Source organism: Pan troglodytes, chromosome 11 (genome assembly GCF_028858775.2).
Source record: "Pan troglodytes isolate AG18354 chromosome 11, NHGRI_mPanTro3-v2.0_pri, whole genome shotgun sequence".
Taxonomy (NCBI): domain Eukaryota; kingdom Metazoa; phylum Chordata; class Mammalia; order Primates; family Hominidae; genus Pan; species Pan troglodytes.
Window position 1 is genome coordinate 9,696,966 of NC_072409.2, and position 26,398 is coordinate 9,723,363.

The window sequence follows — 26,398 nt, forward strand, 5'->3', positions numbered from 1 at the left end:
GAGTGCAGTGGCGCAATCTTGGCTCGCTGCAACCTCCGCCTCCCAGGTTCAAGTGATTCTCCTCCCTCAGCCTCTTTAGTAGCTGGGATTACAGGTGTGCACCACAACACCCAGCTATTTTTTTTGTATTTTGGTAGAGACGGGGTTTCACTATGTTGGCCTCAATGGAGAGGTTAAGTAATTTTACAGTGAATTGTATAACTGGGTCAAAACATAGATCTGTCTGACCACAGAGCCTGCACTTAAAAGAAAACTTTTGGGGCTGGGTGCGGTGGCTCACGCCTGTAATCCCAGCACTTTGGGAGGCCGAGGCAGGCGGATCACAAGGTCAGGAGATTGAGACCATCCTGGCTAACACGGTTAAACCCCATCTCTACCAAAAATACAAAATATTAGCCGGGCGTGGTGGCACACGCCTGTAGTCTCAGCTACTCGGGAGGCTGGGGCAGGAGAATCGCTTGAACCTGGGAGGCAGAGGTTGCAGTGAGCTGAGATCGCCCCACTGCACTCCAGCCTGGGTGACAGAACAAGACTCCGTCTCAAAAAAAAGAAAAAACTTTTATGAAGTATAACATACATGAGAGACCAGGCACAGTGGCTCACGCCTGCAATCCCAGCATTTTGGGAGGCCAAGATGGGAGGATCGCTTGAGCCCAGGAGTTCGAGACCAACCTGGGCAACACAGAAAGACTCTGTCTTTACTAAAAATTAAAAAATTTACTGGGCGTGGTGGCACATGCCTGTGGTCCCAGCTACTCAACAGGCGGAGGTGGGAGGATCGCTTGAGCCCAGGAGGTCAAGGCTGCGGTGAGCCGTGATCATAACACCACACTCCAGCCTGGGCAACAGTATGAGACTCTGTCTCGGAAAAAAACAACCAACCAACCAAACAAACAAAAAAATACATACATAAGGAAAGATGCACAAAATATGAGTATAGAGTCTGATTAATTTTTTTTTTTTTTTTTGAGACGGAGTCTCGCTCTGTTGCCCAGACTGGAGTGCAGTGGTGCCATCTTGGGTCACTGCAAGCTCCGCCTCCTGGTTTCACGCCATTCTCCTGCCTCAGCCTCCCGAGTAGCTGGGACTACAGGCGCCTGCCACCACGCCCGGCTAATTTTTGTTTTGTTTTGTTTTGTTTTGTTTTTAAACGGAGTCTCACTCTGTCGCCCAGGCTGGAGTGCAGTGGCACAATCTCAGCTCACTGCAAGCTCCACCTGCTGGGTTCACGCCATTCTCCTGCCTCAGTCTCCCAAGTAGCTGGGACTACAGGTGCGTGCCACCACGCCCGGCTAATTTTTTCTATTTTTAGTAGAGACAGGGTTTTACTGTGTTAGCCAGGATGGTCTCAATCTCCTGACCTCATGATCCACCTGCCTTGGCCTCCCAAAGTGCTGGGATTACAGGCGTGAGCCACCATGCCCGGCCGCCATTTTCTTAACTTTCTATTCAATTACAATATTCGGGCCAGGCACGGTGGCTCACATCTGTAATCCCAGCACTTTGGGAGGCAGAGATAGGCGGATCACCTGAGGTAAGGAGTTCGAGACCAGCCTGAGCAACATGATGAAACCCCATCTCTACCAAAAAAAAAAAAAAAAATTAGCTGGTTGTGGTGGCAGGCACCTGTAATCCCAGTTACTCCAGAGGCTGAGGCAGGAGAACCGCTTGAACCTGAGAGGCGGAGGTTGCAGTGAGCTGAGATCGTGCCACTGCACCCCAGCCTAGATGACAGGGTTAGACTCCGTCTCAAAAAAAAAAAAAAAAAACAATATTCACTGGCTGGGCGCGGTGGCCCATGCCTGTAATCCCAGCTACTCGGGAGGCTGAGGCAGGAGAATGACTTGAACCCGGGAGGTGGAGGTTGCAGTGAGCCGAGATCGCGCCACTGCACTCCAGCCTGGTGACAGAGCAAGACTCAGTCTAAAAAAAAAAAAAAAAAATTCACTTGAAAAAGTACACACATCATGATACACAGGTCGGTGAAGATTCACACAGTGAGCGAGCCTGGATACCCAGTACTCTGATCAAGGAGACTAGAAGCTCCTCAGCACCCAGAAACTCCCTTCCAATCACCTCCCCGGGTAACCACAGTCCTCACTTCTCCCACCACAGATGAGATTCCCCTGATTTTGAACTTAGTGGAGTGACACAGTGTAGATCCTTTTGTGTCTGACTCCTCTCATTAAATGCAGTAAGGGTTGGCCAGGTGCAGTGGCTCATGCCTGTAATCCCAGCACTTTGGGAGGCAGGGGTAAGCAGATTGCTTGAGCACAAGAGTTTGAGACCAGCCTGAATAACATAGCAAGATCTTGTCTCTACAAAACAAAAAACAAAAACAAAAAAACCAGAAAGATTAGCCGGGTGTGGTAATGCATGCCTGTAGTCTCAGGTACTCAGGAGGCTAAGGTGGGAGGATCGCTTGAGCCTGGGAAATAGAGGGTGCAGTGAGCCAAGATCACACCACTGCACTCCAGCCCGGGTAATGAGATTCTATCTCAAAAATTAAAAATTAAGGCCAGGCACAGTGGCTCACACCTGTAATCCCAGCACTTTGGGAGGCCGAGGTGAGCAGATCACCTGAGGTCAGGAGTTCAAGACCACCCTGGCCAACATGGGTAACCCTGTCTCTACTAAAAGAAAAAAATACAAAAATTAGCCCGGCATGATGGCGCACGCTTGTAATCCCAGGTATTCGGGAGGCTGAGGCAGGAGAATCACTTGAACCCAGGGGCGGAGGTTGCAGTGAGCCAAGATCATGCCACTGCACTCCAGCCTGAGCAACAGAGCAAGACTCTATCTCAAAAAAAAAAAAAAAAAAAAAACCTAAACTAAAAATTAAAAAAAAAAAACATTGTAAGCATTATCCAAGCTGTTAACAGGAGTTTGTGCCTTCTCATTGCCATGCAGTATTTAGTAGATGAATATACCATAATTATCCATTCCAATGCCAGTGGACATGTAGGTTCTTTTCTGGTTTTGGCCATTACAAATAGTGCTGCTGTGAACATTCTAGTGTAGATCTTTTGGTGCACATTTACTTATGCATTTCTGTTGGGTATATACCTAGGAGTCAAGTTGCTAAGTGTTGAACGTATGTACGTTCAGCTTTAGTAAATAGTGAATAGTGTTAAACACTGTTCCCATTGTATTCCCAGTTCACACCAATTTGCCCTGCCGCCAGCCCTGTGGGAGATTTCCCACTGTTCCCCGTCTTCCCCAATGCCAGGTATTGCCCATGTTGTTGTTGCTGCAGTTGCGTTCAGTTGAGCCAGTGGGCGTGTGGAAAATGGCATCTCATTGTGGCTTTACTGTGCACTTCCCTAATAGTAAAGAAGCTGAGTACTTTTCACATGTTTGTTGTCTGTTTCACTATCTTCCTTCATGAAATGCCTGTTCAAATCTTTCACTCTTTTTTTTTTTGAGACCGGGTCTGGCTTTGTTGCCCAGGCTAGAGCGCGGTGGTGCAATCACAGCTCACTGCAGCCTCAACCTCTTGGGCTCAGGTGATCCTCCCACCTCAGCCTCCCAAGTAGCTGGGACTACAGGCACATGGCACCGTGCCCAGCTAATTTTTTTTGTATTTTTTGTAGAGACAGGGTTTCGCCATGTTGCCCAGGCTGGTCTTGAACTCCTGGGCTCAAGCAATTTGCCCACCTCTGGCTCCCAAAGTGCTGGGATTACAGGCGTGAGCCACTGCACCCAGGCTCTGTGTGGTAACTTTTGATGAACAGAGTTTTTAATTTTGAGGCAGTCCAATTTATCAATTTTTTTCTCTTCATGTGAAATCATTGACTAAAGTCATAAAGATATACTCCTGTGTTTTCTTCTAGAAACCTTATTGTTTTAACTTTCACATTTATATCTATCATCTATCTCAAATTAATTTTTGTGTATGCATGAACAGAAGTTTCTTTGCTTTGGTGTAGATAAGTTTATGATTTTCTACCTCCTGGTTAGCACCTCTTGAGTCCTAGTTAGGAAATCTTTAGCTGTGCTAAAGTCATGAAGCTAGTAGGAGACTTCACTTTTTTAAATAACAGTTTTACTGAGATATATATAATTCACATGTCACACAATTCATCCATATAAAGTATATAATTCCATGATTTTTAGTATATTCATAGAGTGCACCCATGACCACTGTCAATTTTAGACCATTTTCATCACCCCAAAAAGAAACTCCATACACACTGGCAGTTACTCTCCTTTTTCCCAACCACAAACCTACTTCTGTCTCTATAGATTTGCCTATCGTCACTGGACATTTCTATCAGAGGAATCATACAGTATATGACTTTTTTTTTTAAACTGATTTCTTTCACTCAACATAATGTTTTCAAGGTCCAACATTATAGCATGGATCACTACTTTTTATGACTGAATAATATTCCACTGTATGAATATGTAACATTTTGTTGATCCGTTCATCAGTTGAAGGACATTTGGGTTGTTTCCACTTTTTGGCTCTTACAAATAATGTTGCTATGAATGGTCACATCTGAGTTTCTTTTTTTGAGATGGAGTCTCACTCTGTCGCCCAGGCTGGAGTGCAGTGGCAGGGTGTCGGCTCACCGCACTCCGCCATTCTCCTGCCTCAGCCTCCCGAGTAGCTGGGACTACAGGCACCCGCCACCACGCCCGGCTAATTTGTGTATTTTTAGTAGAGACAGGGTTTCACCGTGTTAGCCAGGATGGTCTCCATCTCCTGACCTTGTGATCCGCCCACCTTGGCCTCTCAAAGTTCTGGGATTACAGGCGTGAGCCACCGTGCTCGGCCACGTCTGAGTTTCTATGTGGACATATGTTTTCATTGCTCTTGTAAGGAGCCTTCATTTTTAATCAGACACCATGAGATTCAGTGATATCATGTCTATATGTCTATTAAGCCCTGGCACAGCCTAAGTGCTCAATCAATCATAGCTGTATACAGGTTAGGAAGTACTGCACAGCATGGAACACCCCAGTGTAGCTCTTCAGACTGTGGGAAGCTGAAGAGTGAAAATCTCTATTATCCCCACCCAAGCACTGGGTCCCCAGCACACACGTCTGCTCACAGGCAAATAAGTGCTTGGACAAGGCTCCATGTTCTTTGCAGGTCAAATTGTGCACAGATAGTGGCACAGCAGAGGCGGGTGAAAGAAGGAGTCAGGAGACCTGGGCCTGGCCCTGCTAAGCTGCTAATTGGAGTGTGGTCTCAGTTTCCCTACTCAGAGCGTGGACATGGGACCACTGATGGTTCTAGCCCTTGTGTGTGGCTCACTTGGCATCTTGTCCACTCCCCAGGCAGTGGCTCTGCCAATGATCCTGTGAGTGTTCAAGAATCACTGTTGCCCCTGGGGATCCTTGTCCTGGAGTGGCCCACCTGCTTGCCCCCAGCATGGCGTCCGACACTCCCGAGTCGCTGATGGCCCTCTGTACTGACTTCTGCTTGCGCAACCTGGATGGCACCCTGGGCTACCTGCTGGACAAGGAGACCCTGCGGCTACATCCGGACATCTTCTTGCCCAGCGAGATCTGTGACCGGCTCGTCAATGAGTGAGCAGACCCAGGGCTGAGGAGGGGCAGGGGTCTTACCATGAATGTGTATAGAGAGATTGGGACCGTGTGTGCACTATGTGGGGAGTAGCTATGGAGATGAATGTGTGAGGGTGTGTGTGTGTGCACATGGATGTTCATGGCTGCAAGAGAATAGTGGTGTATCCATAACCGTAAAGGTGTATATGTGTGTGTGTTGGTGTGTGTGTGGAGGGGTGTGCACGTGAAGGCATGGGTGTGTGTACACATGTAAGCTTATGCAGCACAGGTTATTTCTGACTGTGAAACTGCATGTGTGCATTTAGAGATGTGATTGTGTCAAAATCTGCATATAAATGAAGGAATTAAGTGTTGCCCCACATGTGTATGTACATTCAGATGCACATACCTGTGCTTGTGAATTCAGTGAGCATGGCCACATATGCATGTACATGCCGGTGCCAGAATAACGGATCCATGATCAGGGAGTGAATCATCCAGAAAATCTGAATGGCCCTCCGAGGGCCTCCCCACTCCTAGGGGCTCCTAGAAGCATGCTATGCAGTCACTGAATGCTGGGAGTTCAATCTACAGGCCCAGATGGTGGCCAGGCATGGTGGCTCACACGTGTAATTCCAGCATTTTGGGAAGCCAAGACAGGAGGATCACTTGAGACCAGAAATTCAAGATCAGCCTGGGTGACATAGCGAGACCTTGTCTCTACCAAAAAATAAAAAATAAAAAGATTCCCAGAAGGGAAATTATTAGACAGCTGCATAGGAAACTAGAAACCTTTGTGGGCCTGAGGACAGAGGTGGACCTATAATAACGTCCTGAGCATTTACTGTGGGTCAGTCTCTAGGTTGGACACTTTGCAGGCCATAGTTATATCCACTTTACAGATGAAGAAACTGAGGTCTGGGAAAGTTCATTTACTTGTGTGAAGTTGCCCAGGTAGGAAGCAGCCAAGACAAGATTTAGAGTCCAAAGCGTTTGAATCCAAAGCATTTCCCAGCAGACCAGGATTCTTGCATGAGCTGATGTCTCAACAGGGCTTCATTAAGGGCTTGTCCTGTACCCAGCTGGGAACTCTGAACTACTTGGCTTAGTTTGCCTGTTTAAAAGGGTCGCAGGAGGGGCTTAAAGAAGGTGACGAGAGTGGCCATGCCAGTGGGGCTGCTGCCCCTGCAGTGTGCGTGCGTGGAGGCTGTGTGACAGGCATGTGCACTGGGAGAGATGGCGCCTGCATCACCTAGAAGGTCTCCCAGAGAGCTGCCTTTAGATTCCTGGTTCCTGGGCACCCTTAATCTTACTGGTAGTTTAGTCAGGATCTGACCAGATACTCTTAGGAGAAGGAGGTTGCTACTTGGGGTGATCCAAGAAAGCTTCAGGGGGAGGAGGGCTTGGCTTTGAAGCGAGGATGAGAGTCCCTGTGGCCCTCTCCTGAGCCAGGCTTTTTTCTCTCCCAGGTATGTGGAGCTGGTGAACGCTGCCTGTAACTTCGAGCCACACGAGAGCTTCTTCAGCCTCTTTTCGGACCCCCGCAGCACCCGCCTCACACGGATCCACCTCCGTGAGGACCTGGTGCAGGACCAGGACCTGGAGGCCATCCGCAAGCAGGTGAGACCTGCCCCGCCACAGCGCCAGGAGGGCCCACACCAAGCAGGGGCCAGGCTGCTCGCCTCCAGCCCAGCCATCCCCAGCCCAGCCAGTGTGCGCCGTGACTGTGCACATCCCCCTTTCCAACCCACCTGTAGCCCAGGGCAAGGCCTGGGACTGGGGGAAGGGGCAAGGGTGGTGATGATGATGGAGCTGTGCCCACTCCCAGGACCTGGTGGAGCTGTACCTGACTAACTGCGAGAAGCTGTCCGCCAAGAGCCTGCAGACACTGAGGAGCTTCAGCCACACCCTGGTGTCCTTGAGCCTCTTCGGCTGTACAAACATTTTCTATGAGGAGGAGAACCCAGGGGGCTGTGAAGATGAGTACCTCGTCAACCCCACCTGCCAGGTGCTGGTTAAGGATTTCACCTTCGAGGGCTTCAGCCGCCTCCGCTTCCTCAACTTGGGCCGCATGATTGATTGGGTCCCTGTGGAGTCCCTGCTGCGGCCGCTTAACTCCCTGGCTGCCTTGGACCTCTCAGGCATTCAGACGAGCGACGCCGCCTTCCTCACCCAGTGGAAAGACAGCCTGGTGTCCCTCGTCCTCTACAACATGGACCTGTCCGACGACCACATCCGGGTCATCGTGCAGCTGCACAAGCTGCGGTGAGCTCCTGGCCCAGAGCTCACCAGGGTGGGGTTTGGGGGGCAGGTGGGGAGGAGTAGAGGTGGGTGTTGTCACGCCCTCAGGGTTCAGGAGCGCTTGGCTAGGCAGAGGGTGGGGATGAAGACACAGTCCCATTCCTTAAACCCAGCGTTTCAGCTGGATTGGGGCTGTTTAGGGTTTCTTCCCAGAATGCCCTGGGGAAGTTGTGGCAGGAATGGGCCCTCCCCTGCTACAGACTAAAGGAGCTGGGGTCTGCAAGGCAGCCCCACCCTGTACCCAGCTCCTAACCTGCACCCCCTACCCCAATCTTCAGACACCTGGACATCTCCCGAGACCGCCTCTCCAGCTACTACAAGTTCAAGCTGACTCGGGAGGTGCTGAGCCTCTTTGTGCAGAAGCTGGGGAACCTAATGTCCCTGGACATCTCTGGCCACATGATCCTAGAGAACTGCAGCATCTCCAAGATGGAAGAGGAAGCGGGGCAGACCAGGTGGGGCCCCAGCCTCCATGGCTACTGGTAGGGTGTCATTCAACAGGCATTTAGGCTGGCGCAGTGGCTCACGCCTGTGATCCCAGCACTTTGGGAAGCCAAGATGGGCGGATCACTTGAGGCCAGGAGTTAGAGACCAGCCTGGCCAACATGGTGAAACCCCATTTCTACTAAAAATACAAAAATTAGCTGGACATGGTGGCAGACACCTGTAGTCCCAGCTACTCGGGAGGCTAAGGTATGAGAATTGAAGCCGGGAGGCGGAGCCTGCAGTGAGCTGAGATCGCGCCACTGCACTCCAGCCTAGGCAACAAAGTGGGACTTTGTCTCAAAAAAAAAAAAAAAGAAAGTATTTGCCAAGTACCCCTCTGCCAAGTGCTGTGCTGGGTGCTAGAGATAAAGAAACAAATCAGGTCCTGCCCTCTTGGAGGCTGTGTGAGCTGGCGGGGACAATCAAGTCATTACAAGGGCTATGGTAGGGGCAATCCAGGGCCCAGGTGTGGCCTGAGGATCAGGAAGGAAGGAGGAGGAGGGACGCATCCTGGCTGTCCTGAAAGCTCATTCTGCCTCTGCCAGAGGAAGCGTGTTCTAGCAGAGGGAACAGCACCTGCAAAGGCCAGTAGGTGAGAGCATGAGGAGCGACAGGGGAACTACCCAACGCTCAGCCTGACCAGAGCACAGTGCCATGGGGGGAAGAGGCAAGGCTGGCAGTGTCTGCCACCTATGGAGTATTGCTGGACATAGGTCGGTTCTTGGGTTGGTTGGTTGAGAAGTTTGACCAAACCCTACCAGCTGTAACTGGCCACCCATAAGCCCTGGCCCCAGCCTGCTTTAATGGTGTTCAGTTGAGCTTGTCCCTTTGTGATTGTTGGTGAGACCTAAAGGTGCCATGTCCTTACTAGAATGGCAGGTGGTTTCTAAAGGTGGCTGCACTGCCCATCCTATGTGTTCCCCTACTATGTGGCTTTGCCCTGCTTCCATCAGGAGGTGGTGCCTATGTCCCCTACCATTAAAAACAAAAGGAGTAGGGGATGAGGTTGGAGGGCCTAGAAGAGAAAGCAAGGAAATGCCTCACCACCCCCAGTGGGGAGGCCCAGCTCAGGCCTGGGTCCCAAGCCACTGACACCAGCACCCTCTTTCCCCAGCATTGAGCCTTCCAAGAGCAGCATCATACCTTTCCGGGCTCTGAAGAGGCCGCTGCAGTTCCTCGGGCTCTTTGAGAACTCTCTGTGCCGCCTCACGCACATTCCAGCCTACAAAGTGAGCAGTGGAAGTGGGATGGGTCTGGGCCAGGGAGCCTTGGGAGAGAGAAGGAGCTGGATTCTGGGGCTGGAGACTGAGCTGGGATCTGGCATCCCAGCCCTTGGCCTCTGCTGGGTTGTTCTGAGCGTGTCCCACCCGCAGGTAAGTGGTGACAAAAATGAAGAGCAGGTGCTGAATGCCATCGAGGCCTACACGGAGCACCGGCCTGAGATCACCTCGCGGGCCATCAACTTGCTTTTTGACATCGCCCGCATCGAGCGTTGCAACCAGCTGCTGCGGGCCCTGAAGGTCAGCTCTAAGCCTGGGGCCTTGGCCTCCTGTCCCTCCCCACCTGGAGGGTGCCGGGCTTGGCTGAGCCGTGTCCCCAGAGCCTGTGTCCTTCTGCACCCTGTCCCCAGGGCCCCAGGACCCGAACCCCAGCCTGGGCCTCACAGCACTTGACTTGCTTCAGCACTGGACTTGTTTGGTCCCCACCCTGGTGTCTGCTCCCCAGGCCCCACTTCTGCCTTTAGAGAGCAAGACCAGGCTAAACCTTGCCCCAGAGAGCCTGTTCCAGCCCCTTGCAGAGCCCAGGCCTCTCCCTGCACTTGCCAGCCCAGGTCCCCCTTGTCTTCATACAGCTGGTCATCACGGCCCTCAAGTGCCACAAATACGACAGGAACATTCAAGTGACAGGCAGCGCCGCCCTCTTCTACCTGACAAATTCCGAGTACCGCTCAGAGCAGAGTGTGAAGCTGCGCCGGCAGGTTATCCAGGTGGTGCTGAATGGCATGGAATCCTACCAGGAGGTGACGGTGAGCCCCCACCCGCCACGGCCCCGCATGCTCTGGCCCAGCCACCCCTTTCCTGCTTCTTGCGTCCCGCTAGGGCTCCTCCGGCTCTGGGCTGCATCTGTCCCAGCTCCCTTTCCCACAGCAGCACTCCCTGACTCTTGGGACCTGGCCCTTCCCACAGTCCATCACTCCTGGCTGCCCTCCATCCTCCTCCCTGCCCCATGTGGGGGTGGGGGCCCAGGGACCCTGCCCTTCTCCCTGCCTGTGCCGTCTCCTCAGCCCTTCTGCCCATACACTCTGCTGGGGGATTTCTTACCAACAGCTGCTTTTAATATAAAAGTAATAAAAGCTTTTATTATAGAAAAGTTATAATCACAGATATACAGAAAATAAAAATCACCCATAAACCCACTACCCAGAGACAGGCACCATTAACATGGGATATCAATTGTGAATTTTAGCCTATGCACACACATTTTGTAAATGGGATACACAAACTGCGTACTGTTTGTATATGGTGGATTTTTACTTCAACTGTGTTGTCACATGAACATGAACATCTCCCTTATCCGCCAACAATTTTTTTCCTTTTTGAGATGGAGTTTCACTCTTATTGCCCAGGCTGGAGTGCAATGGCACAATCTCGGGTCACTGCAACTTCCACCTCCCGGGTTCAAGTGATTCTCCTGTCTCAGCCTCCCGAGTAGCTGGGATTACAGGCATGCGCCACCACGCCCGGCTAATTTTGTATTTTTAGTAAAGATGGGATTTTACCATATTGGTCAGGCTGGTCTCGAACTCCTGACCTCAGGTGATCCACCTGCCTCAGCCTCCCAAAGTGCTGGGATTACAGATGTGAGCCACTGCGCCTGGCCAGCCAACAAATTTTTTTTTCAGACGGAGTCTTGCTCTGTCGCCCAAGCTGGAGAGCAGTGGCGGGTTCAAGTGATTCTCCTGCCTCAGCCTCCCAAGTAGCTGGGACTACAGGTGCATTCCACCACACCTGGCTAATTTATGTATTTTTAGTAGAGACAGGGTTTTGCCATGTTGGTCAGTCTGGTGTTGAACTCCTGACCTCAGGTGATCCACCTGCCTCAGCCTCCCAAAGTGCTGGGATTACAAGCATGTGCCACCACACCCAGCCAACATATTTATATAACAAAAACTTTTTTTCATTTCAGATGGGCAATATGCCAACGTCCTAACATGGTTTGAGGGAGGCACATTTCACACATGAGCATGAAGACCTAATCATCACTCTTATAAACTACGAAAGGATCAAACAATAATTTTTATTTATTTATTTTTTCGAGATGGAGTCTTACTCTGTCGCCCAGGCTGGAGTGCAGTGCACAATCTTGGCTCACTGCAATCTCTGCCTCCTGAGTTCAAGTGATCCTCCTGCCTCAGCCCCCCTAGTGGCTGGGACTACAGGCATGTGCCACCATGCCAGGCTAATATTTGTATTTTTAGTAGAGACAGGGTTTCGCCATGTTGGCCAGGCTGGTCTCGAACTCCTGAGCTCAGGTGATCCACCTGCCTCGGCCTCCCAAAGTGCTGGGATTACAGGCGTGAGCCACCGTGCTCAGCCACTATATATATATATATTTTTTTTAATTAAGACAGGGTCTCAGGCTGGGCGTGGTGGCTCCCGCCTGTAATCCCAGCACTTTGGGAGGCTGAGGCAGACAGATCATGAGGTCAGGAGTTTGAGACCAGCCTGGCCAACATGGCGAAACCCCATCTCTACTAAAAAATACAAAAATTAGCTGGCCGCAGTGGCTCACACCTGTAATCCCAGCACTTTGGGAGGCTGAGGCAGGCGGATCACCTGAAGTCAGGAGTTCGAGACCAGCCTGGCCAACATGGTGAAACCCTGTCTCTACTAAAAATACACAAATTAGCTGGGCATGGTGGCAGGCGCCTGTAGTCCCAGCTACTTGGGAGGCTGAGGCAGGAGAATTGCTGGAACCCAGGAGGTAGAGGTTGCAGTGAGCCGAGATCAAGCCACCGAACTCCAGCCTGGGTGACAGAGCGAGACTCTGTCACAAAGAAAAACAAAAACAAAAACACAGGGTCTCACTTTGTTGCCAAGGCTGGAGTATAGCGGCATGATCACAGCTCACTGTGGCCTCCACCTCTCAGGCTCAAGCAAGCCTCCCACCTCAGCCTCCCCAGTAGCTGGGACAACAAGGCATGTACCACCACACCCAACTATTTTTTTTTTTTTTTTTTTTTTGAGACAGAGTCTCGCTCTGTCACCCAGGCTGGAGTGCAGTGGCACGATCTCGGCTCACTGCAAGCTCCACCTCCCAGGTTCACGCGATTCTGCCTCAGCCTCCCGAGTAGCTGGGACTACAGGCGCCCACCACCCTGCCATGCTAAGTTTTTGTATTTTTAGTGGAGACGGGGTTTCACTGTGTTAGCCAGGATGGTCTCAATCTCCTGACCTCATGATCCGCCTGCGTCGGCCTCCCAAAGTGCTGGGATTATAGGCATGAGCCACCATGCCCGGCCCACAGCCAGCTAATTTGTATTTGTGTGTGTGTGTGTGTGCGTATGTGGTGACGGGGTCTCGCTGTGTTGCCCTTGCTATCCCCTAGCTCAAGTGATCCTCCTGCCTTGGTTTCCCAAAGTGCTGGGATTATAAGCATGAGCCATTGCACTAGGCCCAAAAATTGTTTAATAATGTTTCTTTTCTGATTACAAAAGATATCTAATGCTTAAGCCAGGTGTGGTGGCCCTCACCTGTAATCTCAGCACTTTGGAGGGCCGAGGAAGGCAGATCACTTAAGATCAGGAGTTCCAGACCAGCCTGGCCAACATGGTGAAACCCTATCTCTACTAAAACTACAAAAATTAGCCGGGCATACTGGCGGGTGCCTGTAGTCCCAGCTACTCCGGAGGCTAAGGCAGGAGAATTGCTTAAACCCGGGAGGTGGAGATTTCAGTGAGCTGAGATCGTGCCACTGCACTCCAGTCTGGGTGACGAAGCAAGACTCTGTGTCAAAACAAAACCAAAAACAAAAAAAAGATACCTAAATGCTTAAAAGATGAAAAAATTCAAGTGATACAAGAATGTATTAAATAGAGCGAAAGCCACTCACAATCTCACCTCTCCTCCTCTAGATGCAGCTGGTGTTAAGGCTCACTTTCATGACTGCTGACACCAGCATATGTTCAGTGTCCTCATCCAGGGAGAGGCCACTATGTGGAGGACTCTGCTGGAGCTTGGAGGGAGTGGCCAAGGTCAAGGCTCTGCCCAGTGTGTGAAACAGCCCCCAGGGCCAAATAATTTAGGTTGCTGTTTCATCTTTTGCTCTCTCAAGCAATGCTTTGTTAATTATACTTAATTAGTTATCCTTATAATACATTTCTGTAAGTAGAGTTGTAGAATTTCAGGGGCAATATGTGTGTGTGTATATTTTTTCTTTTCTTTTTTTTTGAGACAGAGTCTCTGTTGCTCAGGCTGGAGTGTAGTGGTGTGATCTCGGCTCACTACAACCTCTACCTCCCAGGTTCAAGCGATTCTCCTGCCTCAGTGTCCTGAGTAGCTGGGACTACAGGAGCATGCCACCACGCCTGGCTAATTTTTGTATTTTTAATAGAGACAAGATTTCACCATGTTGGCCAGGCTGGTCTGGAACTCCTCCTAGCCTCAAGTGACCTGCCCACCTGCCCCTTCTCTACAAAAAAAATTTTTTAGGCCGGCGCAGTGGCTCATGCCTATAATCCCAGCACTTTGGGAGACCAAGGTGGGTGGATCACCTGAGGTCAGGAATTCAAGACCAGCCTGGCCAACATGGTGAAACCCGGTCTCTACTTAAAATACAAAAATTAGCTGAGTGTGCCGGTGGGCACCTGTAATCCCAGCTACTCAGGAGGCTGAGGCAGGAGAATCTCTTGAACCCAGGAGGCAGAGGTTGCAGTGAGCCGAGATGGTACCATTGCACTCCAACCTGGGTGACGAGAGTGAAACTCTGTCTCAAAAAAAAAAAATTTTTTTTTTAATTAGCTGGGTGTGGTGCTATGCGTCTATAGCCCCAGCTACTCGGAGGCCGAGGTGGAATGATTGCTTGAGCCTGGGAAGTGGAGGCTGCAGTCAGTGAACTATGATTCTACCACTGCACTCTAGCCTGGGCAACAGAGGAGACCCTGTCTTAAAAAAAAAAAAAAAAAAAAGGAAAAGAAGAGAGAAAAAGAAGACTAGTTGGAGACTCCCAAATGAATTAATAAATCTGTCACAGAAATGGAAATCAAAATAAGAGGAAGTCACATTTCATCTCAAGAGCTTGGTGATACCCAATGTTGCAAAGATAGGGAAGAGCACCCTCACACCCTGTCTACTGGTAAGGCATGAGTCGTGCAACCTTTGTGAAGGGCAACCAGCAGAACCTGCCAAAATTCTAAATGCATCTATCTTTTGACCTAGCCATTCTGCAATTAGAACTGTTCTTAGAGGAAAAAGATATATCCTCACTTGTAAAATTTTTTTGAAAAAGGCCGGGCACAGTGGCTCATGCCTGTAATCCTCACACTTTGGGAGGCTGAGGCAGATGGATCACTTGAGGCAAGGAGTTCTGGACCATCCTGGCCAACATGGCGAAACTCCATCTCTACCAAAAATACAAAAATTAGCCGGGCATGGTGGTGCGTGCCTGTAATCCCAGCTACTAGGGAGGCTGAGGCAGGAGGATTGCTTGAACCCAGAAGGTGGAGGTTGCAGTGAACCAAGATGGTGTCAGTGCACTCCAGCCTGGGTGACAGAGTGAGACTCTGTCTCAAAAAAATAAATAAATAAAATAAAATTTAAACTAAAAAAAAGGTGGGGTGTGATGGCACATACCCAGAAATCCCAGCCACCTTGGAAGCTGAGGTGTGAAAAATTTCTTGAGCCCGGGAGTTCGAGGCTGCAGTGAGCTATGATGGCACCACTGTACTCCAGGCTGGGCAACAGAGAGACCGCGTCTTAAAAATAAATAAATAAGGCCAGGCAAGGTGGCTCACACCTATAATCCCAGCACTTTGGGAGGCTGAGGCGGGTGGATCATCTGAGGTCAGGAGTTCAAGACCAGCCTGGCCAACATGGTGAAACCCTGTCTCTACTAAAATACAAAAATTAGCCAGGCATGATGGTGGGTGCCTGTAATCCCAGCTACTTGGGAGGCTGAGACGGGAGAATTGCTTGCACTGGAAGGTGGTTGCAGTGAGCCAGGATCATGCCACTGCACTCCAGCCTGGGCGATAAGAGTAAATGAGACTCCATCTCAAAAAAAAATTTTTTTTTTAATTGGCCAGATGTGGTGATGTGCGCCTGTAGTCCCAGCTACTCAGGAGGCTGAAGTAGGAGGATTGCTTCAGCCCAGGATTTTGAGGCTGCAGTGAGCTATGGTCCAGCCTGGGCAACAGAATGAGACACTGTCTCAAAAAAAAAAAAAAAACAACCCAAACAAATCAATAAGCAAATAAACCTGCAGACAGTACAAAGAAAACTGAGGATGTAGAGCAACTGGAGAGCTCCTACACTGCTGGTAGGAGTGTAAACTGCTAAAGCCACTGCGGAAAACAGTCTAGTGTTACCTAAAAAGGTTGAAGACATGCACATCTTGTGACCCAGAAGTCATACCAGGCATGTGTGCCCTAAAGAAACCCATGCTTATGGTCGCCAGGATGCAGGTATAATACATGGCTCACAGTAGCCAACTCTTAGAGTCACCCAGACATCCATCAGCAGTAGAATGGATGAATAAATTGGGGTGTCATGATGGAATACTATACTGTAATGAAAAATGAATGCATTTCAGCTATGTATAACAACAGTTAATCTTGCAAACCTATAGAATATCTCTATAAAAAGCGGGGGCCAGCCAGGCATGGTGGCTCACACCTGTAATCCCAGCACTTTGGGAGGCTGAGGCAGGTGGATCACCTGAGGTCAGGAGTTCCAGACCAGCCTGGCCAACATGACGAAACCCCGTCTCTACTAAAAATACAAAAATTAGCCGGGCATGGTGGCTGGAGCCTGTAATCACAGCTACTTGGGAGGCTGAGGCAGAAGAATCACTTGAACCTGGGAGGCAGAGGTTGCAGTGAGCTGAGATCACGCCATTGCATTCCAGCCTTGGCAACAAGAGTGAAACTCCATCCAAAAAAAAAAAAAGGCCCTGCACAGTGGCTCACATCTGTAATCCCAGCACTTTGGGAGGCTGAGGCTGGTGGATCATGAGATCAAGACCATCTTGGCCAACATGGTAAAACCCTGTCTCTACTAAAAATACAAAAAAATTAGCTGGGCATGGTAGCATGCACCTATAATCCCAGCTACTTGGGAGGCTGAGGCAGGAGAATCGCTTGGACCCGCGAGGCAGAGGTTGCAGTGAGCCACTGCAAGATTGCACCACTGGACTCCAGCTTGGCAACAGAGCGAGACTCCGTCTCAAAACAAAATGCTGGGCACAGTGGCTCATGCCTGTAATCCCAGCACTTTGGGAGGCCGAGGTGGGTGGATCACGAGGTCAGAAGTTCAAGACCATCCTGGCCAAGACGGTGAAACCCCATCTCTACTAAAAATACAAAAAATTAGCCGGGCGTGGTGGCAGGTGCCTGTAATCCTAGCTACTCAGGAGGCTGAGGTAGAAAATTGCTTGAACGCCACAGGCAGGGGTTGCAGTGAGCTGAGATCACGCCACTGCACTCCACCCTGGGCGACAGAGTGAGACTCCATCTCAAAAAAAATAAAAAATAAAAAAAATAAAAAAAAAGCAGGGGCCATTGGAGGCGCCTGTAATCCCAGCTACTAGGGAGGCTGAGGTGGGAGGATCACTTGAGCCCGGGAGGGGGAGGTTGCAGTGAGCTGACATTGTGCCTCCACACTCCAGCCTGGGTGACAGAGTGAGACCCTGTCTCAAAAACTAAATAAAATTAAAGAAAGCAGGGGCCAGGTGCAGTTGCTCATGCCTAGAATCCCAGAACTCTGGGAGGCTGAGGTAGGAGGATCTCTTGAGCCCAGGAAGTAGAGGCCAGCCTGGACAACATAGTGAGACCCCATCTCTACAAAAAACAAAATAGCTGCGCATGGTGGCACACAGCTGTAGTACCAGCTACTCAGGATGCTGAGGAGGGAGGATCACTTGAGCCCCAGAGGTTGATGCTGCAGTGAGCCATGATGGTGCCACTGTGCTCCAGCCTGAGTAGCAGAGCAAGACCCTGTCTCAAAAAAAATAAATAAAAGAAGGCTGGGCGCAGTGGCTCACACCTGTAATCCCAACACTGGGAGGCCAAGGCAGGCAGATCACTTGAGGCTAGGAGTATAAGACCAGCCTGGCCAACATGGGGAAACCCCATCTCTACTAAAAATACAAAAATTAGCCGGGCACGGTGGCACGCCTGTAATCCCAGCTACTCAGGAGGCTGAGGCAGGAGAATTGTTTGAACCAGGGAGGTGAAGGTTGCAGTGAGCCGAGATAGGTCCACTGCACTCCAGCCTGGGCGACAGAGCAACACTCCATCTCAAAAAAAAAAGAAAGAAAAAGAAAAAGAAAAGCAGAGATATTGTAGTGGTTCTCTCTAGGGGGGTCGAAGGGCTAAGGGGCTTATGATCAGGAAGGGACAGTGGGGACTTCGGGGTGCTGACAGTGTTCTGTTTCTTGACCCAGGTGGTGGTTACATTGAGTTCACTTTATGTTATTTATAAAACTATACATTTGTGTTTTATGCATTCTTCTGTATCAATATTTCACATTTTTAAAAAACATTTTTTAGAGAAGACTTGTATAGCCTCCTCTTCCAGAAAACCGGGCTGGACTGCCACAACTCTGGATGATCTCATACCTCTAGAGAGTTCCTAGAGCCCTGCTCCTGAGTCTGACCCTGAATGTGCCCCGCTCCTGAGTCTGACCCTGAATGTGCCCCACTTGTGTCCTGTCCCGGCCCAGGTGCAGCGGAACTGCTGCCTGACGCTCTGCAACTTCAGCATCCCTGAGGAGCTGGAATTCCAGTACCGCCGGGTCAACGAGCTCCTGCTCAGCATCCTCAACCCCACGCGGCAGGACGAGTCTATCCAGCGGATCGCCGTGCACCTGTGCAATGCCCTGGTCTGCCAGGTGGACAACGACCACAAGGAGGCCGTGGGCAAGATGGGCTTTGTCGTGGTACGTGTGGGGGGCGCTGCCCCCTTCCTCCTGAGCCTCACTGCTCTCCCCCACCCCTCTACCCTGAGCGAGAGTCTCAGAGCAGGGCCTGGGGCTGGGAGTCGGAGAGGGAGAGTGTGCTGAAGCATGAGGGATTTAGTCTAGACCAAAGGAAGAATTTCTTAATGCTGAATGTTGCTGATGCCCTCATAGATTTCTTCCACCTGGAGCATGCTGTCATCCTGTCCCAGTCCCTGCGCTCATCCTGCTTTCATAAGCTCTGTAGGGAAAGATGCCATGCTGTCCTTCCGTCATTGTGTCCCCAGCACTTCTTGGCATGGGCCCTGGAGGCCAGTGGGGAGATGATAAATATCACTGGTGAAAGGAAGGAAAGAATGACAAAGGAGCTCAAGAGCTTCTGGTCTCATTTGATGGCTAGCGAAGCTCAAGCCCCAGCGGGAAGGGCTGTGCCCAAAGTCACAGGGGAGTCACCCAAGGGCCAGGAACGGCACCCGGGCCTGCTAATGCCAATACCAAGGGACTGAGGCGTGGATGCCTTCAAATAGCCTCCCCCAAATATACGGAGACTTGATCTCGTCAAGACTCCTGAACTAGCCATGGCGTTGCTGAGCCTCCCCTCCATCTTGGGTTCGTGGGGGTGGGAGTTCTTGAGCCCCAGCACTCTAGCAGACTCTTGTCCCTGCCTGCAGACCATGCTGAAGCTGATTCAGAAGAAGCTGCTGGACAAGATAGTAAGTCAAGTCTTCACGAAGCCACTCTACCCTTTCCCCACCTCGCAAGGGGCCTGGGCTGCCCCTGGGGGAGGTCTGTGTTTTGTCAGGGGCCCCCCTCCCCGGGTACCAGGAGCCTTGGCTGAGCCCTGCCCTGCCCTCACAGTGTGACCAGGTCATGGAGTTCTCCTGGAGTGCCCTGTGGAACATCACAGATGAAACTCCTGACAACTGCGAGATGTTCCTCAATTTCAACGGCATGAAGCTCTTCCTGGACTGCCTGAAGGTAGTGTCCACCTCCTGCAGCAGCAGCTGCCTCAGCTGCCCACATGGCCCCTCTTCTGTCCCTAGGCTCCCCACCAACCAAATCCGCAGCACCCCTCACCCATGCTTCCCGGAGAAGGGCAGTGGGGACAGACTCAGGCCCACCCACCCAGGATTTGCTGCTGACAGAAGCTCCAGACCCGGATGGCCTGGTGGGGCCTCCTGAGAGCCCCCACTCCCAGGGAAAGCCCCTCCCTGTCTCCTCGGCCGTTGTTCTCAGGCTGCCCACAGCTGGCCAGAGCCCACTACGCTACGAGCTGGACAGCGGGTCTGTTCATCCTTAAACACATGCTCTGTTTTCCTGCTTTAATTTCTAGGAGGGTCCCTTAAACTAGTATTTTGAGCTTTGGTGAACAGAACCACGTCTGTCCCATAGGTCAGATCTCTAATCAACCTTTGTCTTTGTGGCAAGCAATCCCACCCCTTTAATTCCTTAGTGTGTGTACCCAGCACTGACCTAGGAGCATTGGAGGGTAGGAGGGCAGCATATATGCCCCCTCTTTGTCTAGTTGGCATGGCCAGATGCCCATGAAGCTTTTTGGTTAACAATACCAGATACTAAGTCATTAAGTACTAATTGATGCGGCCCATTGGCTCTCCTTTTCCCAGGAATTCCCAGAGAAGCAGGAACTGCATAGGAATATGCTAGGACTTTTGGGGAATGTGGCAGAAGTGAAGGAGCTGCGGCCTCAACTAATGACTTCCCAGTTCATCAGCGTCTTCAGGTTGGTATTTTTAATCCTTTCCCTTTTTGCCTTAGCTGCCACAATGCTCAGAGCTCTAGCGTTTGCTCAGTTGCACAACTGCTCTTAGCCTAGGTTTGCTATAAATGTCATTTTCCCTCGATAATGTGGTTTCTTATTCATTCAATCCTTCGTAAGTGGTCCTTTTGTAATTATATCTTTTTTTTTTTTTGAGATGGAGTCTTGCTCTGTCACCCAGGCTGAAGTGCAGTGGCACAATCTAGGCTCACTGCAAGCTCTGCCTCCCAGGTTCACGCCATTCTCCTGCCTCAGCCTCCCGAGTAGCTGGGACTACAGGCGCCTGCCACCACGCCCAGCTAATTTTTTTGTATTTTTAGTAGAGATGGGGTTTCACCATGTTAGCCAGGATGGTCTCGATCTCCGGACCTCGTGATCCACCTGCCTTGGCCTCCCAAAGTGCTGGGATTACAGGCGTGAGCCACTGCGCCCAGCCTGTAATTATATCTTAAATGACCTCAAATCCCTTTAGAAGTAGTCTGGGTATACAGACAATATGGGATAAAGAAATAAGTAGCACCTCTTGCTTCTGGTTTTAAGTTGGGGTCCTGCAGCTGGTATCTGAAGAGAAACTGGGGGAGTGGGACTCCATTTTTCTGTCTTTCTCCTGGCAGCAACCTGTTGGAGAGCAAGGCCGATGGGATCGAGGTTTCCTACAATGCCTGCGGCGTCCTCTCCCACATCATGTTTGATGGACCCGAGGCCTGGGGCGTCTGTGAGCCCCAGCGTGAGGAGGTGGAGGAACGCATGTGGGCTGCCATCCAGAGCTGGGACATAAACTCTCGGAGAAACATCAATTACAGGTGTGGGCAGGGCAGGGAGCGGGGATGCGGTGTGGAATATGGGGTAAGTGCTGGGCAGGATGCTCATACCATTAAGGTCTGCTCAGAGCTCCCACCTTCCTTCTGGTCTTCTGTAGGGTTCTGCTTTCACTCACTGATACGTAGCCGCACACAGCACAGAGCATACATAAGGGCACGATCTCATCCGTGCAGCCTGGAGCATTTGTCATACATGTCAACATCTGCATGTACCCAAAGCCTGCTCTTTGCAAACCACTAATACCTACTGATTTGTGGGGAGGGGTGGGGAGAAAATAGACACACAACGGAAAACCATACAGGTGGGCCGGGCACAATAGCTCTTGCCGATAATCCCAGCACTTTGGGAAGCCGAGACAGGAGGATCACTTGAGCCCAAGATTTCCTTTCTTTTCTTTTTTTTTTTTTTTTGAGACAGAGTCTTGCTCTGTCGCCCAGGCTGGAGTGCAGTGGTGCAATCTCAGCTGACTGCAAGCTCTGCCTCCTGGGTTCACGCCATTTTCCTGCCTCAGCCTCAGAGTAGCTGGGATTACAGGCACCCGCCACCACGCCCGGTTAATTTTTTTGTATTTTTAGTAGAGACGAGTTTTCACCGTGTTAGCCAGGATGGTTTTGATCTCCTGACCTCGTGATCCGCCCACGTCGGCCTCCCAAAGTGCTGGGATTACATGCATGAGCCACCGCGTCCAGCCGAGCCCAAGATTTCAAGACCAGCTTGGGCAACATAGTGAGACTTCCTCTTTACTAAAAATTTAAAAAATCAGGCCGGGTGCAGTGGTTCACGCCTGTAATCATAGCACTTTAGGAGGCTGAGGCGGGCAGATCACGAGGTCAGGAGTTCGAGACCAGCCTGCCCAACATGGTGAAACCCCGTCTCTACTAAAAATACAAAAATTAACCTGGCATGGTGGCACATACCTGTAATCCCAGCTACTCAGGAGGCTGAGGCAGGAGAATCGCTTGAACCCAGGAGGCAGAGGTTGCAGTGAACCGAGATGGCGCCACTGCATTCCAGCCTGGGCAACAGACCAAGACTCCATCTCAAAAAAGAAAAAAAAAAAAAAATGAGCTGGGTGTGATGGTGCACACCTGTAGTCCCACCTACTGGGGAGGCTGAGGCAGGAGGGTCACTTGAGCCCAGGAGGTCGAGGCTGTAGTGAGCCAACATCACGCTACTGCACTCCAGCCTAGGGGACAGAATGAGACCATTTCTTTAAAAAAAACAAGAAGGTCAGGCGCGGTGGCTCACACCTGTAATCCCAGCACTTTGGGAGGCAGAGGCGGGCAGATCATGAGGTCAGGAAATCGAGACCATCTTGGCTAACGCAGTGAAACCCCGCCTCTACTAAAAATACAAAAAATTAGCCGGGTGTGGTAGCGTGCGCCTGTAGTCCCAACTACTCGGGAGGCTGAGGCAGGAGAATGGCGTGAACCTGGGAGGCGGAGCTTGCAGTTAGCCGAGATCGCGCCACTGCACTCCAGCCTGGGCGACAGAGCGAGACTCTGTCTCAAAAATAAATAAATAAAAATAAAAATAAAAATAAATAAAAACAAGAAAACAAAACAGGGCCGGGCACAGTGGCTCACACCTGTAATCCCAGCACTTTGGGAGGCTGAGGCAGGCGGATCACCTGAGGTCAGGAGTTCGAAACCAGCCTGGCCAACACAGTGAAACCCCATCTCTGCTAAAAATACAAAAATTAGCCAGGCATGGTGGTGGGCACCTGTAATCCCAGCTACTTGGGAGGCTGAGGCAGGAGAATCACTTGAACCTGGAAGGCAGAGGTTGCAGTGAGCCAAGAACTCGCCACTGCACTCCAGCCTGGGCAACAGAGTGATACTCCATCTCAAAAAAAAAAAAGAAGAAGAAGAAAACAAGAATCGTTCATAATCTCACTCCCTGAAAGAGAACCCCTGTTGACATTTTGGTGTGTCTCCTTCCAGCAGTGTTTCTATGCACAGATTTCATTACTTTAAGTCAAGCTGGCATCAATTCCTACTGTTTTATGACTGACTGGCCAATCACCAGGCATGGATCTCCCTCGTCATTTTAGGACGGAGTCACTTTCTTTGTGCCATCCTGTACAGATGGACATTTCAGTTGAAAACCCATACTGGGAGGAACGGGCTGACATTGGTAGCGTTGCCAGTGTGCCAAGTACTATAGTTCTTGGGGAGAAAGGAAGCAGAATCGCTGGCCCAGGAGTTTTGCACACACGTGTTTCAGGCTTTTGGACCATGACTCCAGGCTGGCCCACAGAAGGCCCTCGTCAGAAGAGCAGTCACAGGCCAGATGCGGTGGCTCACACCTAGAATCCCAGCCACTTTGGGAGGCCGAGGCAGGAAGATCACTTGAGCTCAGGAGTTTGCAACCAGCCTGGGCAATATAGTGAGCCCTCACCTCTACAAAAAAAAAATTTTTCTTTTGAGACGGAGTCTCGCACTGTCACCCAGGCTGGAGTGCAATGGTGTGATCTTGGCTCACTGCAACCCCCGTCTCCCAGGTTCAAGGGATTCTCCTGTCTCAGCCTCCCGAGTAGCTGGGATTACAGGTGCACGTTACCATGCTCAACTAATTTTTTGTACTTTAGTGGAGACGGGGTTTCACTGTGTTGCCCAGGTTGGTCTCAAACTCCTGAGCTCAGGCAATCCACGCCACCCCCCTCAGCCTCCCAAAGTGCTAGGATTACAGGCGTGAGTCATTGCACCTGGCCAAAAAAAATTTTTTTTTAATTAGCCAGGCATGGTGGCTCACACCTATAGTCCCAGCTCCTCAGGAGGCTGAGGTGGGAGGAACACTTGCATGGCCTGGAAGGTCAAGGCTGCAGTGAGCTGTGATCATGCCACTGCACTCCAGCCTGGGCAGCAGAGCGAGACCCTTTCTCCAAAAAAAAAAAAAAAAAAAAAAAGGCCAGGCATGGTGGCTCACGCCTGTAATCCTAGCACTTTGGGAGGCCAAGGCGGGTGGTCAGGAGTTCAAGACCAGCCTGGCCAACAGCAAAATGATGCTCTAACCAAAAATTAGCTGGGCATGGTGGCATGCACCTGTAGTCCCAGCTACTCGGGAGGCTGAGGCAGGAGAATCACGTGAACCCAGGAGGCAGAGGTTGCAGTGAGCCGAGATTGCACCACTGAACTCCAGCCTGGGCGACAGAGTGAGACTCCGTCTCAAAAAAAAAAAAACAAAGAAAAAAGGGCTGGACATGGTGGTTCACGCCTATAATCCCAGCACTTTGGGAGGCCAAGGCAGGTGGATCACTTGAGGTCAGGAGTTCGAAACCAACCTGGCCAACATAGTGAAACCCTGTCTCTACCAAAAATACAAAATTTAGGCCGGGCGCGGTGGCTCACGCCTGTAATCCCAGCACTCTGGGAGGCTGAGGTGGGTGGATCACGAGGTCAGGAGATCGAGACCATCCTGGCTAACACGGTGAAACCCCGTCTCTACTAAAAAATACAAAAAAATTAGCCGGGTTTGGTGGTGGGCGCCTGTAGTCCCAGCTACTCGGGAGGCTGAGGCAGGAGAATGGCGTGAACCAGGGAGGCGGAGCTTGCAGTGAGCCGAGATCATGCCACTGCACTCCAGCCTGGGCGACAGAGCAAGACTCTGTCTCAAAAGAAAAAAAAATGCAAAAATTAGCTGGGTGTGGTGGCACACCCCTGTAGTCTCAGTTACTCAGGAGGCTGAGGCAGGAGAATTGCTTGAACCCAGGAGGCAGAGGTTGCAGTGAGTGGAGATTGCACCAGTGCACCCCAGCCTGGGCAACAGAGCGAAACTCCGTCTCACACACACACACACACAAAAAAAACAAAAACAAGTCACACGTGCTTCTGTTCCCAGGGTGCCTCTCCCCTCTTCCCCACAGGCTGGGTCTCTGCTCCTTGCTGAGGTCTCCAGCTTTCTGCTCCTCCTAATCTGGGTCCCTTGTGCCTCCCTCATGTGCTTGTGCCTTTATCCTCTCCAAGGGAACCTTGTTGTGCAGCCTGCCAGTGGGATGCAGGGCCAGCTGTCCCTTCCCCCTGGCATCCTGCCAGCCTATCATCATTGGTCACTACGATTCTCCAGTGGGAGGAAACCTCAGACAAGAAAAGACACACTCCCCACCCTCAGCATCCACAGTGACCTTGATTTCTTTTCCTGCAGGTCATTTGAACCAATTCTCCGCCTCCTTCCCCAGGGAATCTCTCCTGTCAGCCAGCACTGGGCAACCTGGGCCCTGTATAACCTCGTGTCTGTCTACCGTGAGTGCCAACTTGTCCTGGGTTCAGACACTCATCCAGCTGAAAGCAGATGTGCCCTCAGGGAGTTTGTAGTCCAGGAGGGGGGCATTAATTGCTGCTGCCAGCTTTTGTGCCTCAGAGCAGAACCCTCCACTTTCCAGCGTTTGTGGGACACCCAGCTTAAGGGCTCACTCCTGCCTCATCACCAGAAGCAGGCCTGGCAGGCGAAATACCTGTGCAGAGTTCCTAGACAGCTTTCTTAATGCTTCCCGCTTCCATGTGCAGGAACAGTCCAAAATCTCCATGCCTGCTGGGCTCAGTGGTGCACACCAGCTATTCAGGAGGCCGAGACAGGAGAATTGCCTGAGGTCTGGAGTTTCCAGCTGCAATGACCTATGATCATGCCTGTGAATAGCCATTGCACTCCGGCCTGAGCAACATAGTGAGACCGCCATCTCCAGAAGTAAAATAAAAGTCTCCATGCTGTCTGCATGAAAAAAAAAAAAAACATACCATCAGCTGGTTCCAACCTGGCAGGTCACCAGAATCACCTGGTAAAAATACAGATAAATCTTAGTCCTTGGATTTGTTGAAAAAGAATATCCAGAGACAGGGCTTAGAAATCTATATTTTTACAGAAATTCCTCAAAGGATCACCATCTTTAGGAGCCACTGGTTTCACTGGTTTGGGTGACATCTTCCATAGAATGAGCGCTGGAGGCCAGGCATAGTGGCTCACGCCTGTAATCCCAGCACTTAGGGAGGCTGAGGTGGGAGGATTGCTTGAGCCCAAGAGGTTGAGACCAGCACAGGCAACACAGCGCAACCCTGTCTCTACTTAAAAAAAAAAAAAATTAGTCCGGGTGCAGTGGCTCATGCCTGTAATCCTAGCACATTGGGAGGCTGAGACGGGCAGATCATTTGAGGCCAAGAGTTTGAGACCACCCTGGCCAACATAGTGAAACCCCGTCTCTACTAAAAATACAAAAATTAGCTGGGCTTGATGGCACGTGCCTGTAGTCCCAGCTACTAGGGAGGCTGAGACAAGAGAATCGTTTGAACCCAGGAGGCAGAGGTTGCAGTGAGCTCAGATCGTGCCACT

At 50.9% G+C, this 26,398-nt stretch overlaps 1 protein-coding gene and 1 non-coding gene across 8 annotated transcripts in view; one reads left to right on the forward strand and one right to left on the reverse strand.

Annotated features, from left to right (window-relative positions):
- ZER1 (zyg-11 related cell cycle regulator) overlaps positions 1-26,398 on the forward strand; it is a 42,259-nt gene that overhangs the window by 11,713 nt on the left and 4,148 nt on the right. For 4 of the 7 annotated variants that reach the window (XM_016961805.4, XM_001159968.6, XM_001159922.5 and 1 more), the window contains exons 2-14: positions 5,287-5,538; positions 6,987-7,137; positions 7,346-7,782; positions 8,097-8,273; positions 9,419-9,533; positions 9,678-9,824; positions 10,157-10,330; positions 18,244-18,459; positions 19,149-19,190; positions 19,336-19,455; positions 20,103-20,218; positions 20,869-21,057; positions 25,220-25,317. In XM_016961805.4, coding sequence (XP_016817294.1) covers positions 5,381-5,538; positions 6,987-7,137; positions 7,346-7,782; positions 8,097-8,273; positions 9,419-9,533; positions 9,678-9,824; positions 10,157-10,330; positions 18,244-18,459; positions 19,149-19,190; positions 19,336-19,455; positions 20,103-20,218; positions 20,869-21,057; positions 25,220-25,317 — 2,140 coding nt within the window. In that variant the 5' untranslated portion in view covers positions 5,287-5,380. Of the gene's footprint in view, positions 1-5,286; positions 5,539-6,986; positions 7,138-7,345; positions 7,783-8,096; positions 8,274-9,418; positions 9,534-9,677; positions 9,825-10,156; positions 10,331-18,243; positions 18,460-19,148; positions 19,191-19,335; positions 19,456-20,102; positions 20,219-20,868; positions 21,101-25,219; positions 25,318-26,398 lie in introns of those variants that run through there. The other 3 variants (XM_054659179.2, XM_009457433.3, XM_054659180.1) reach the window with 2 other exon arrangements.
- Positions 11,485-11,588, reverse strand: LOC112204483 (small nucleolar RNA U13). Its single transcript, XR_002938125.1, has one exon. It is a non-coding gene; the product is annotated as a small nucleolar RNA U13 (small nucleolar RNA).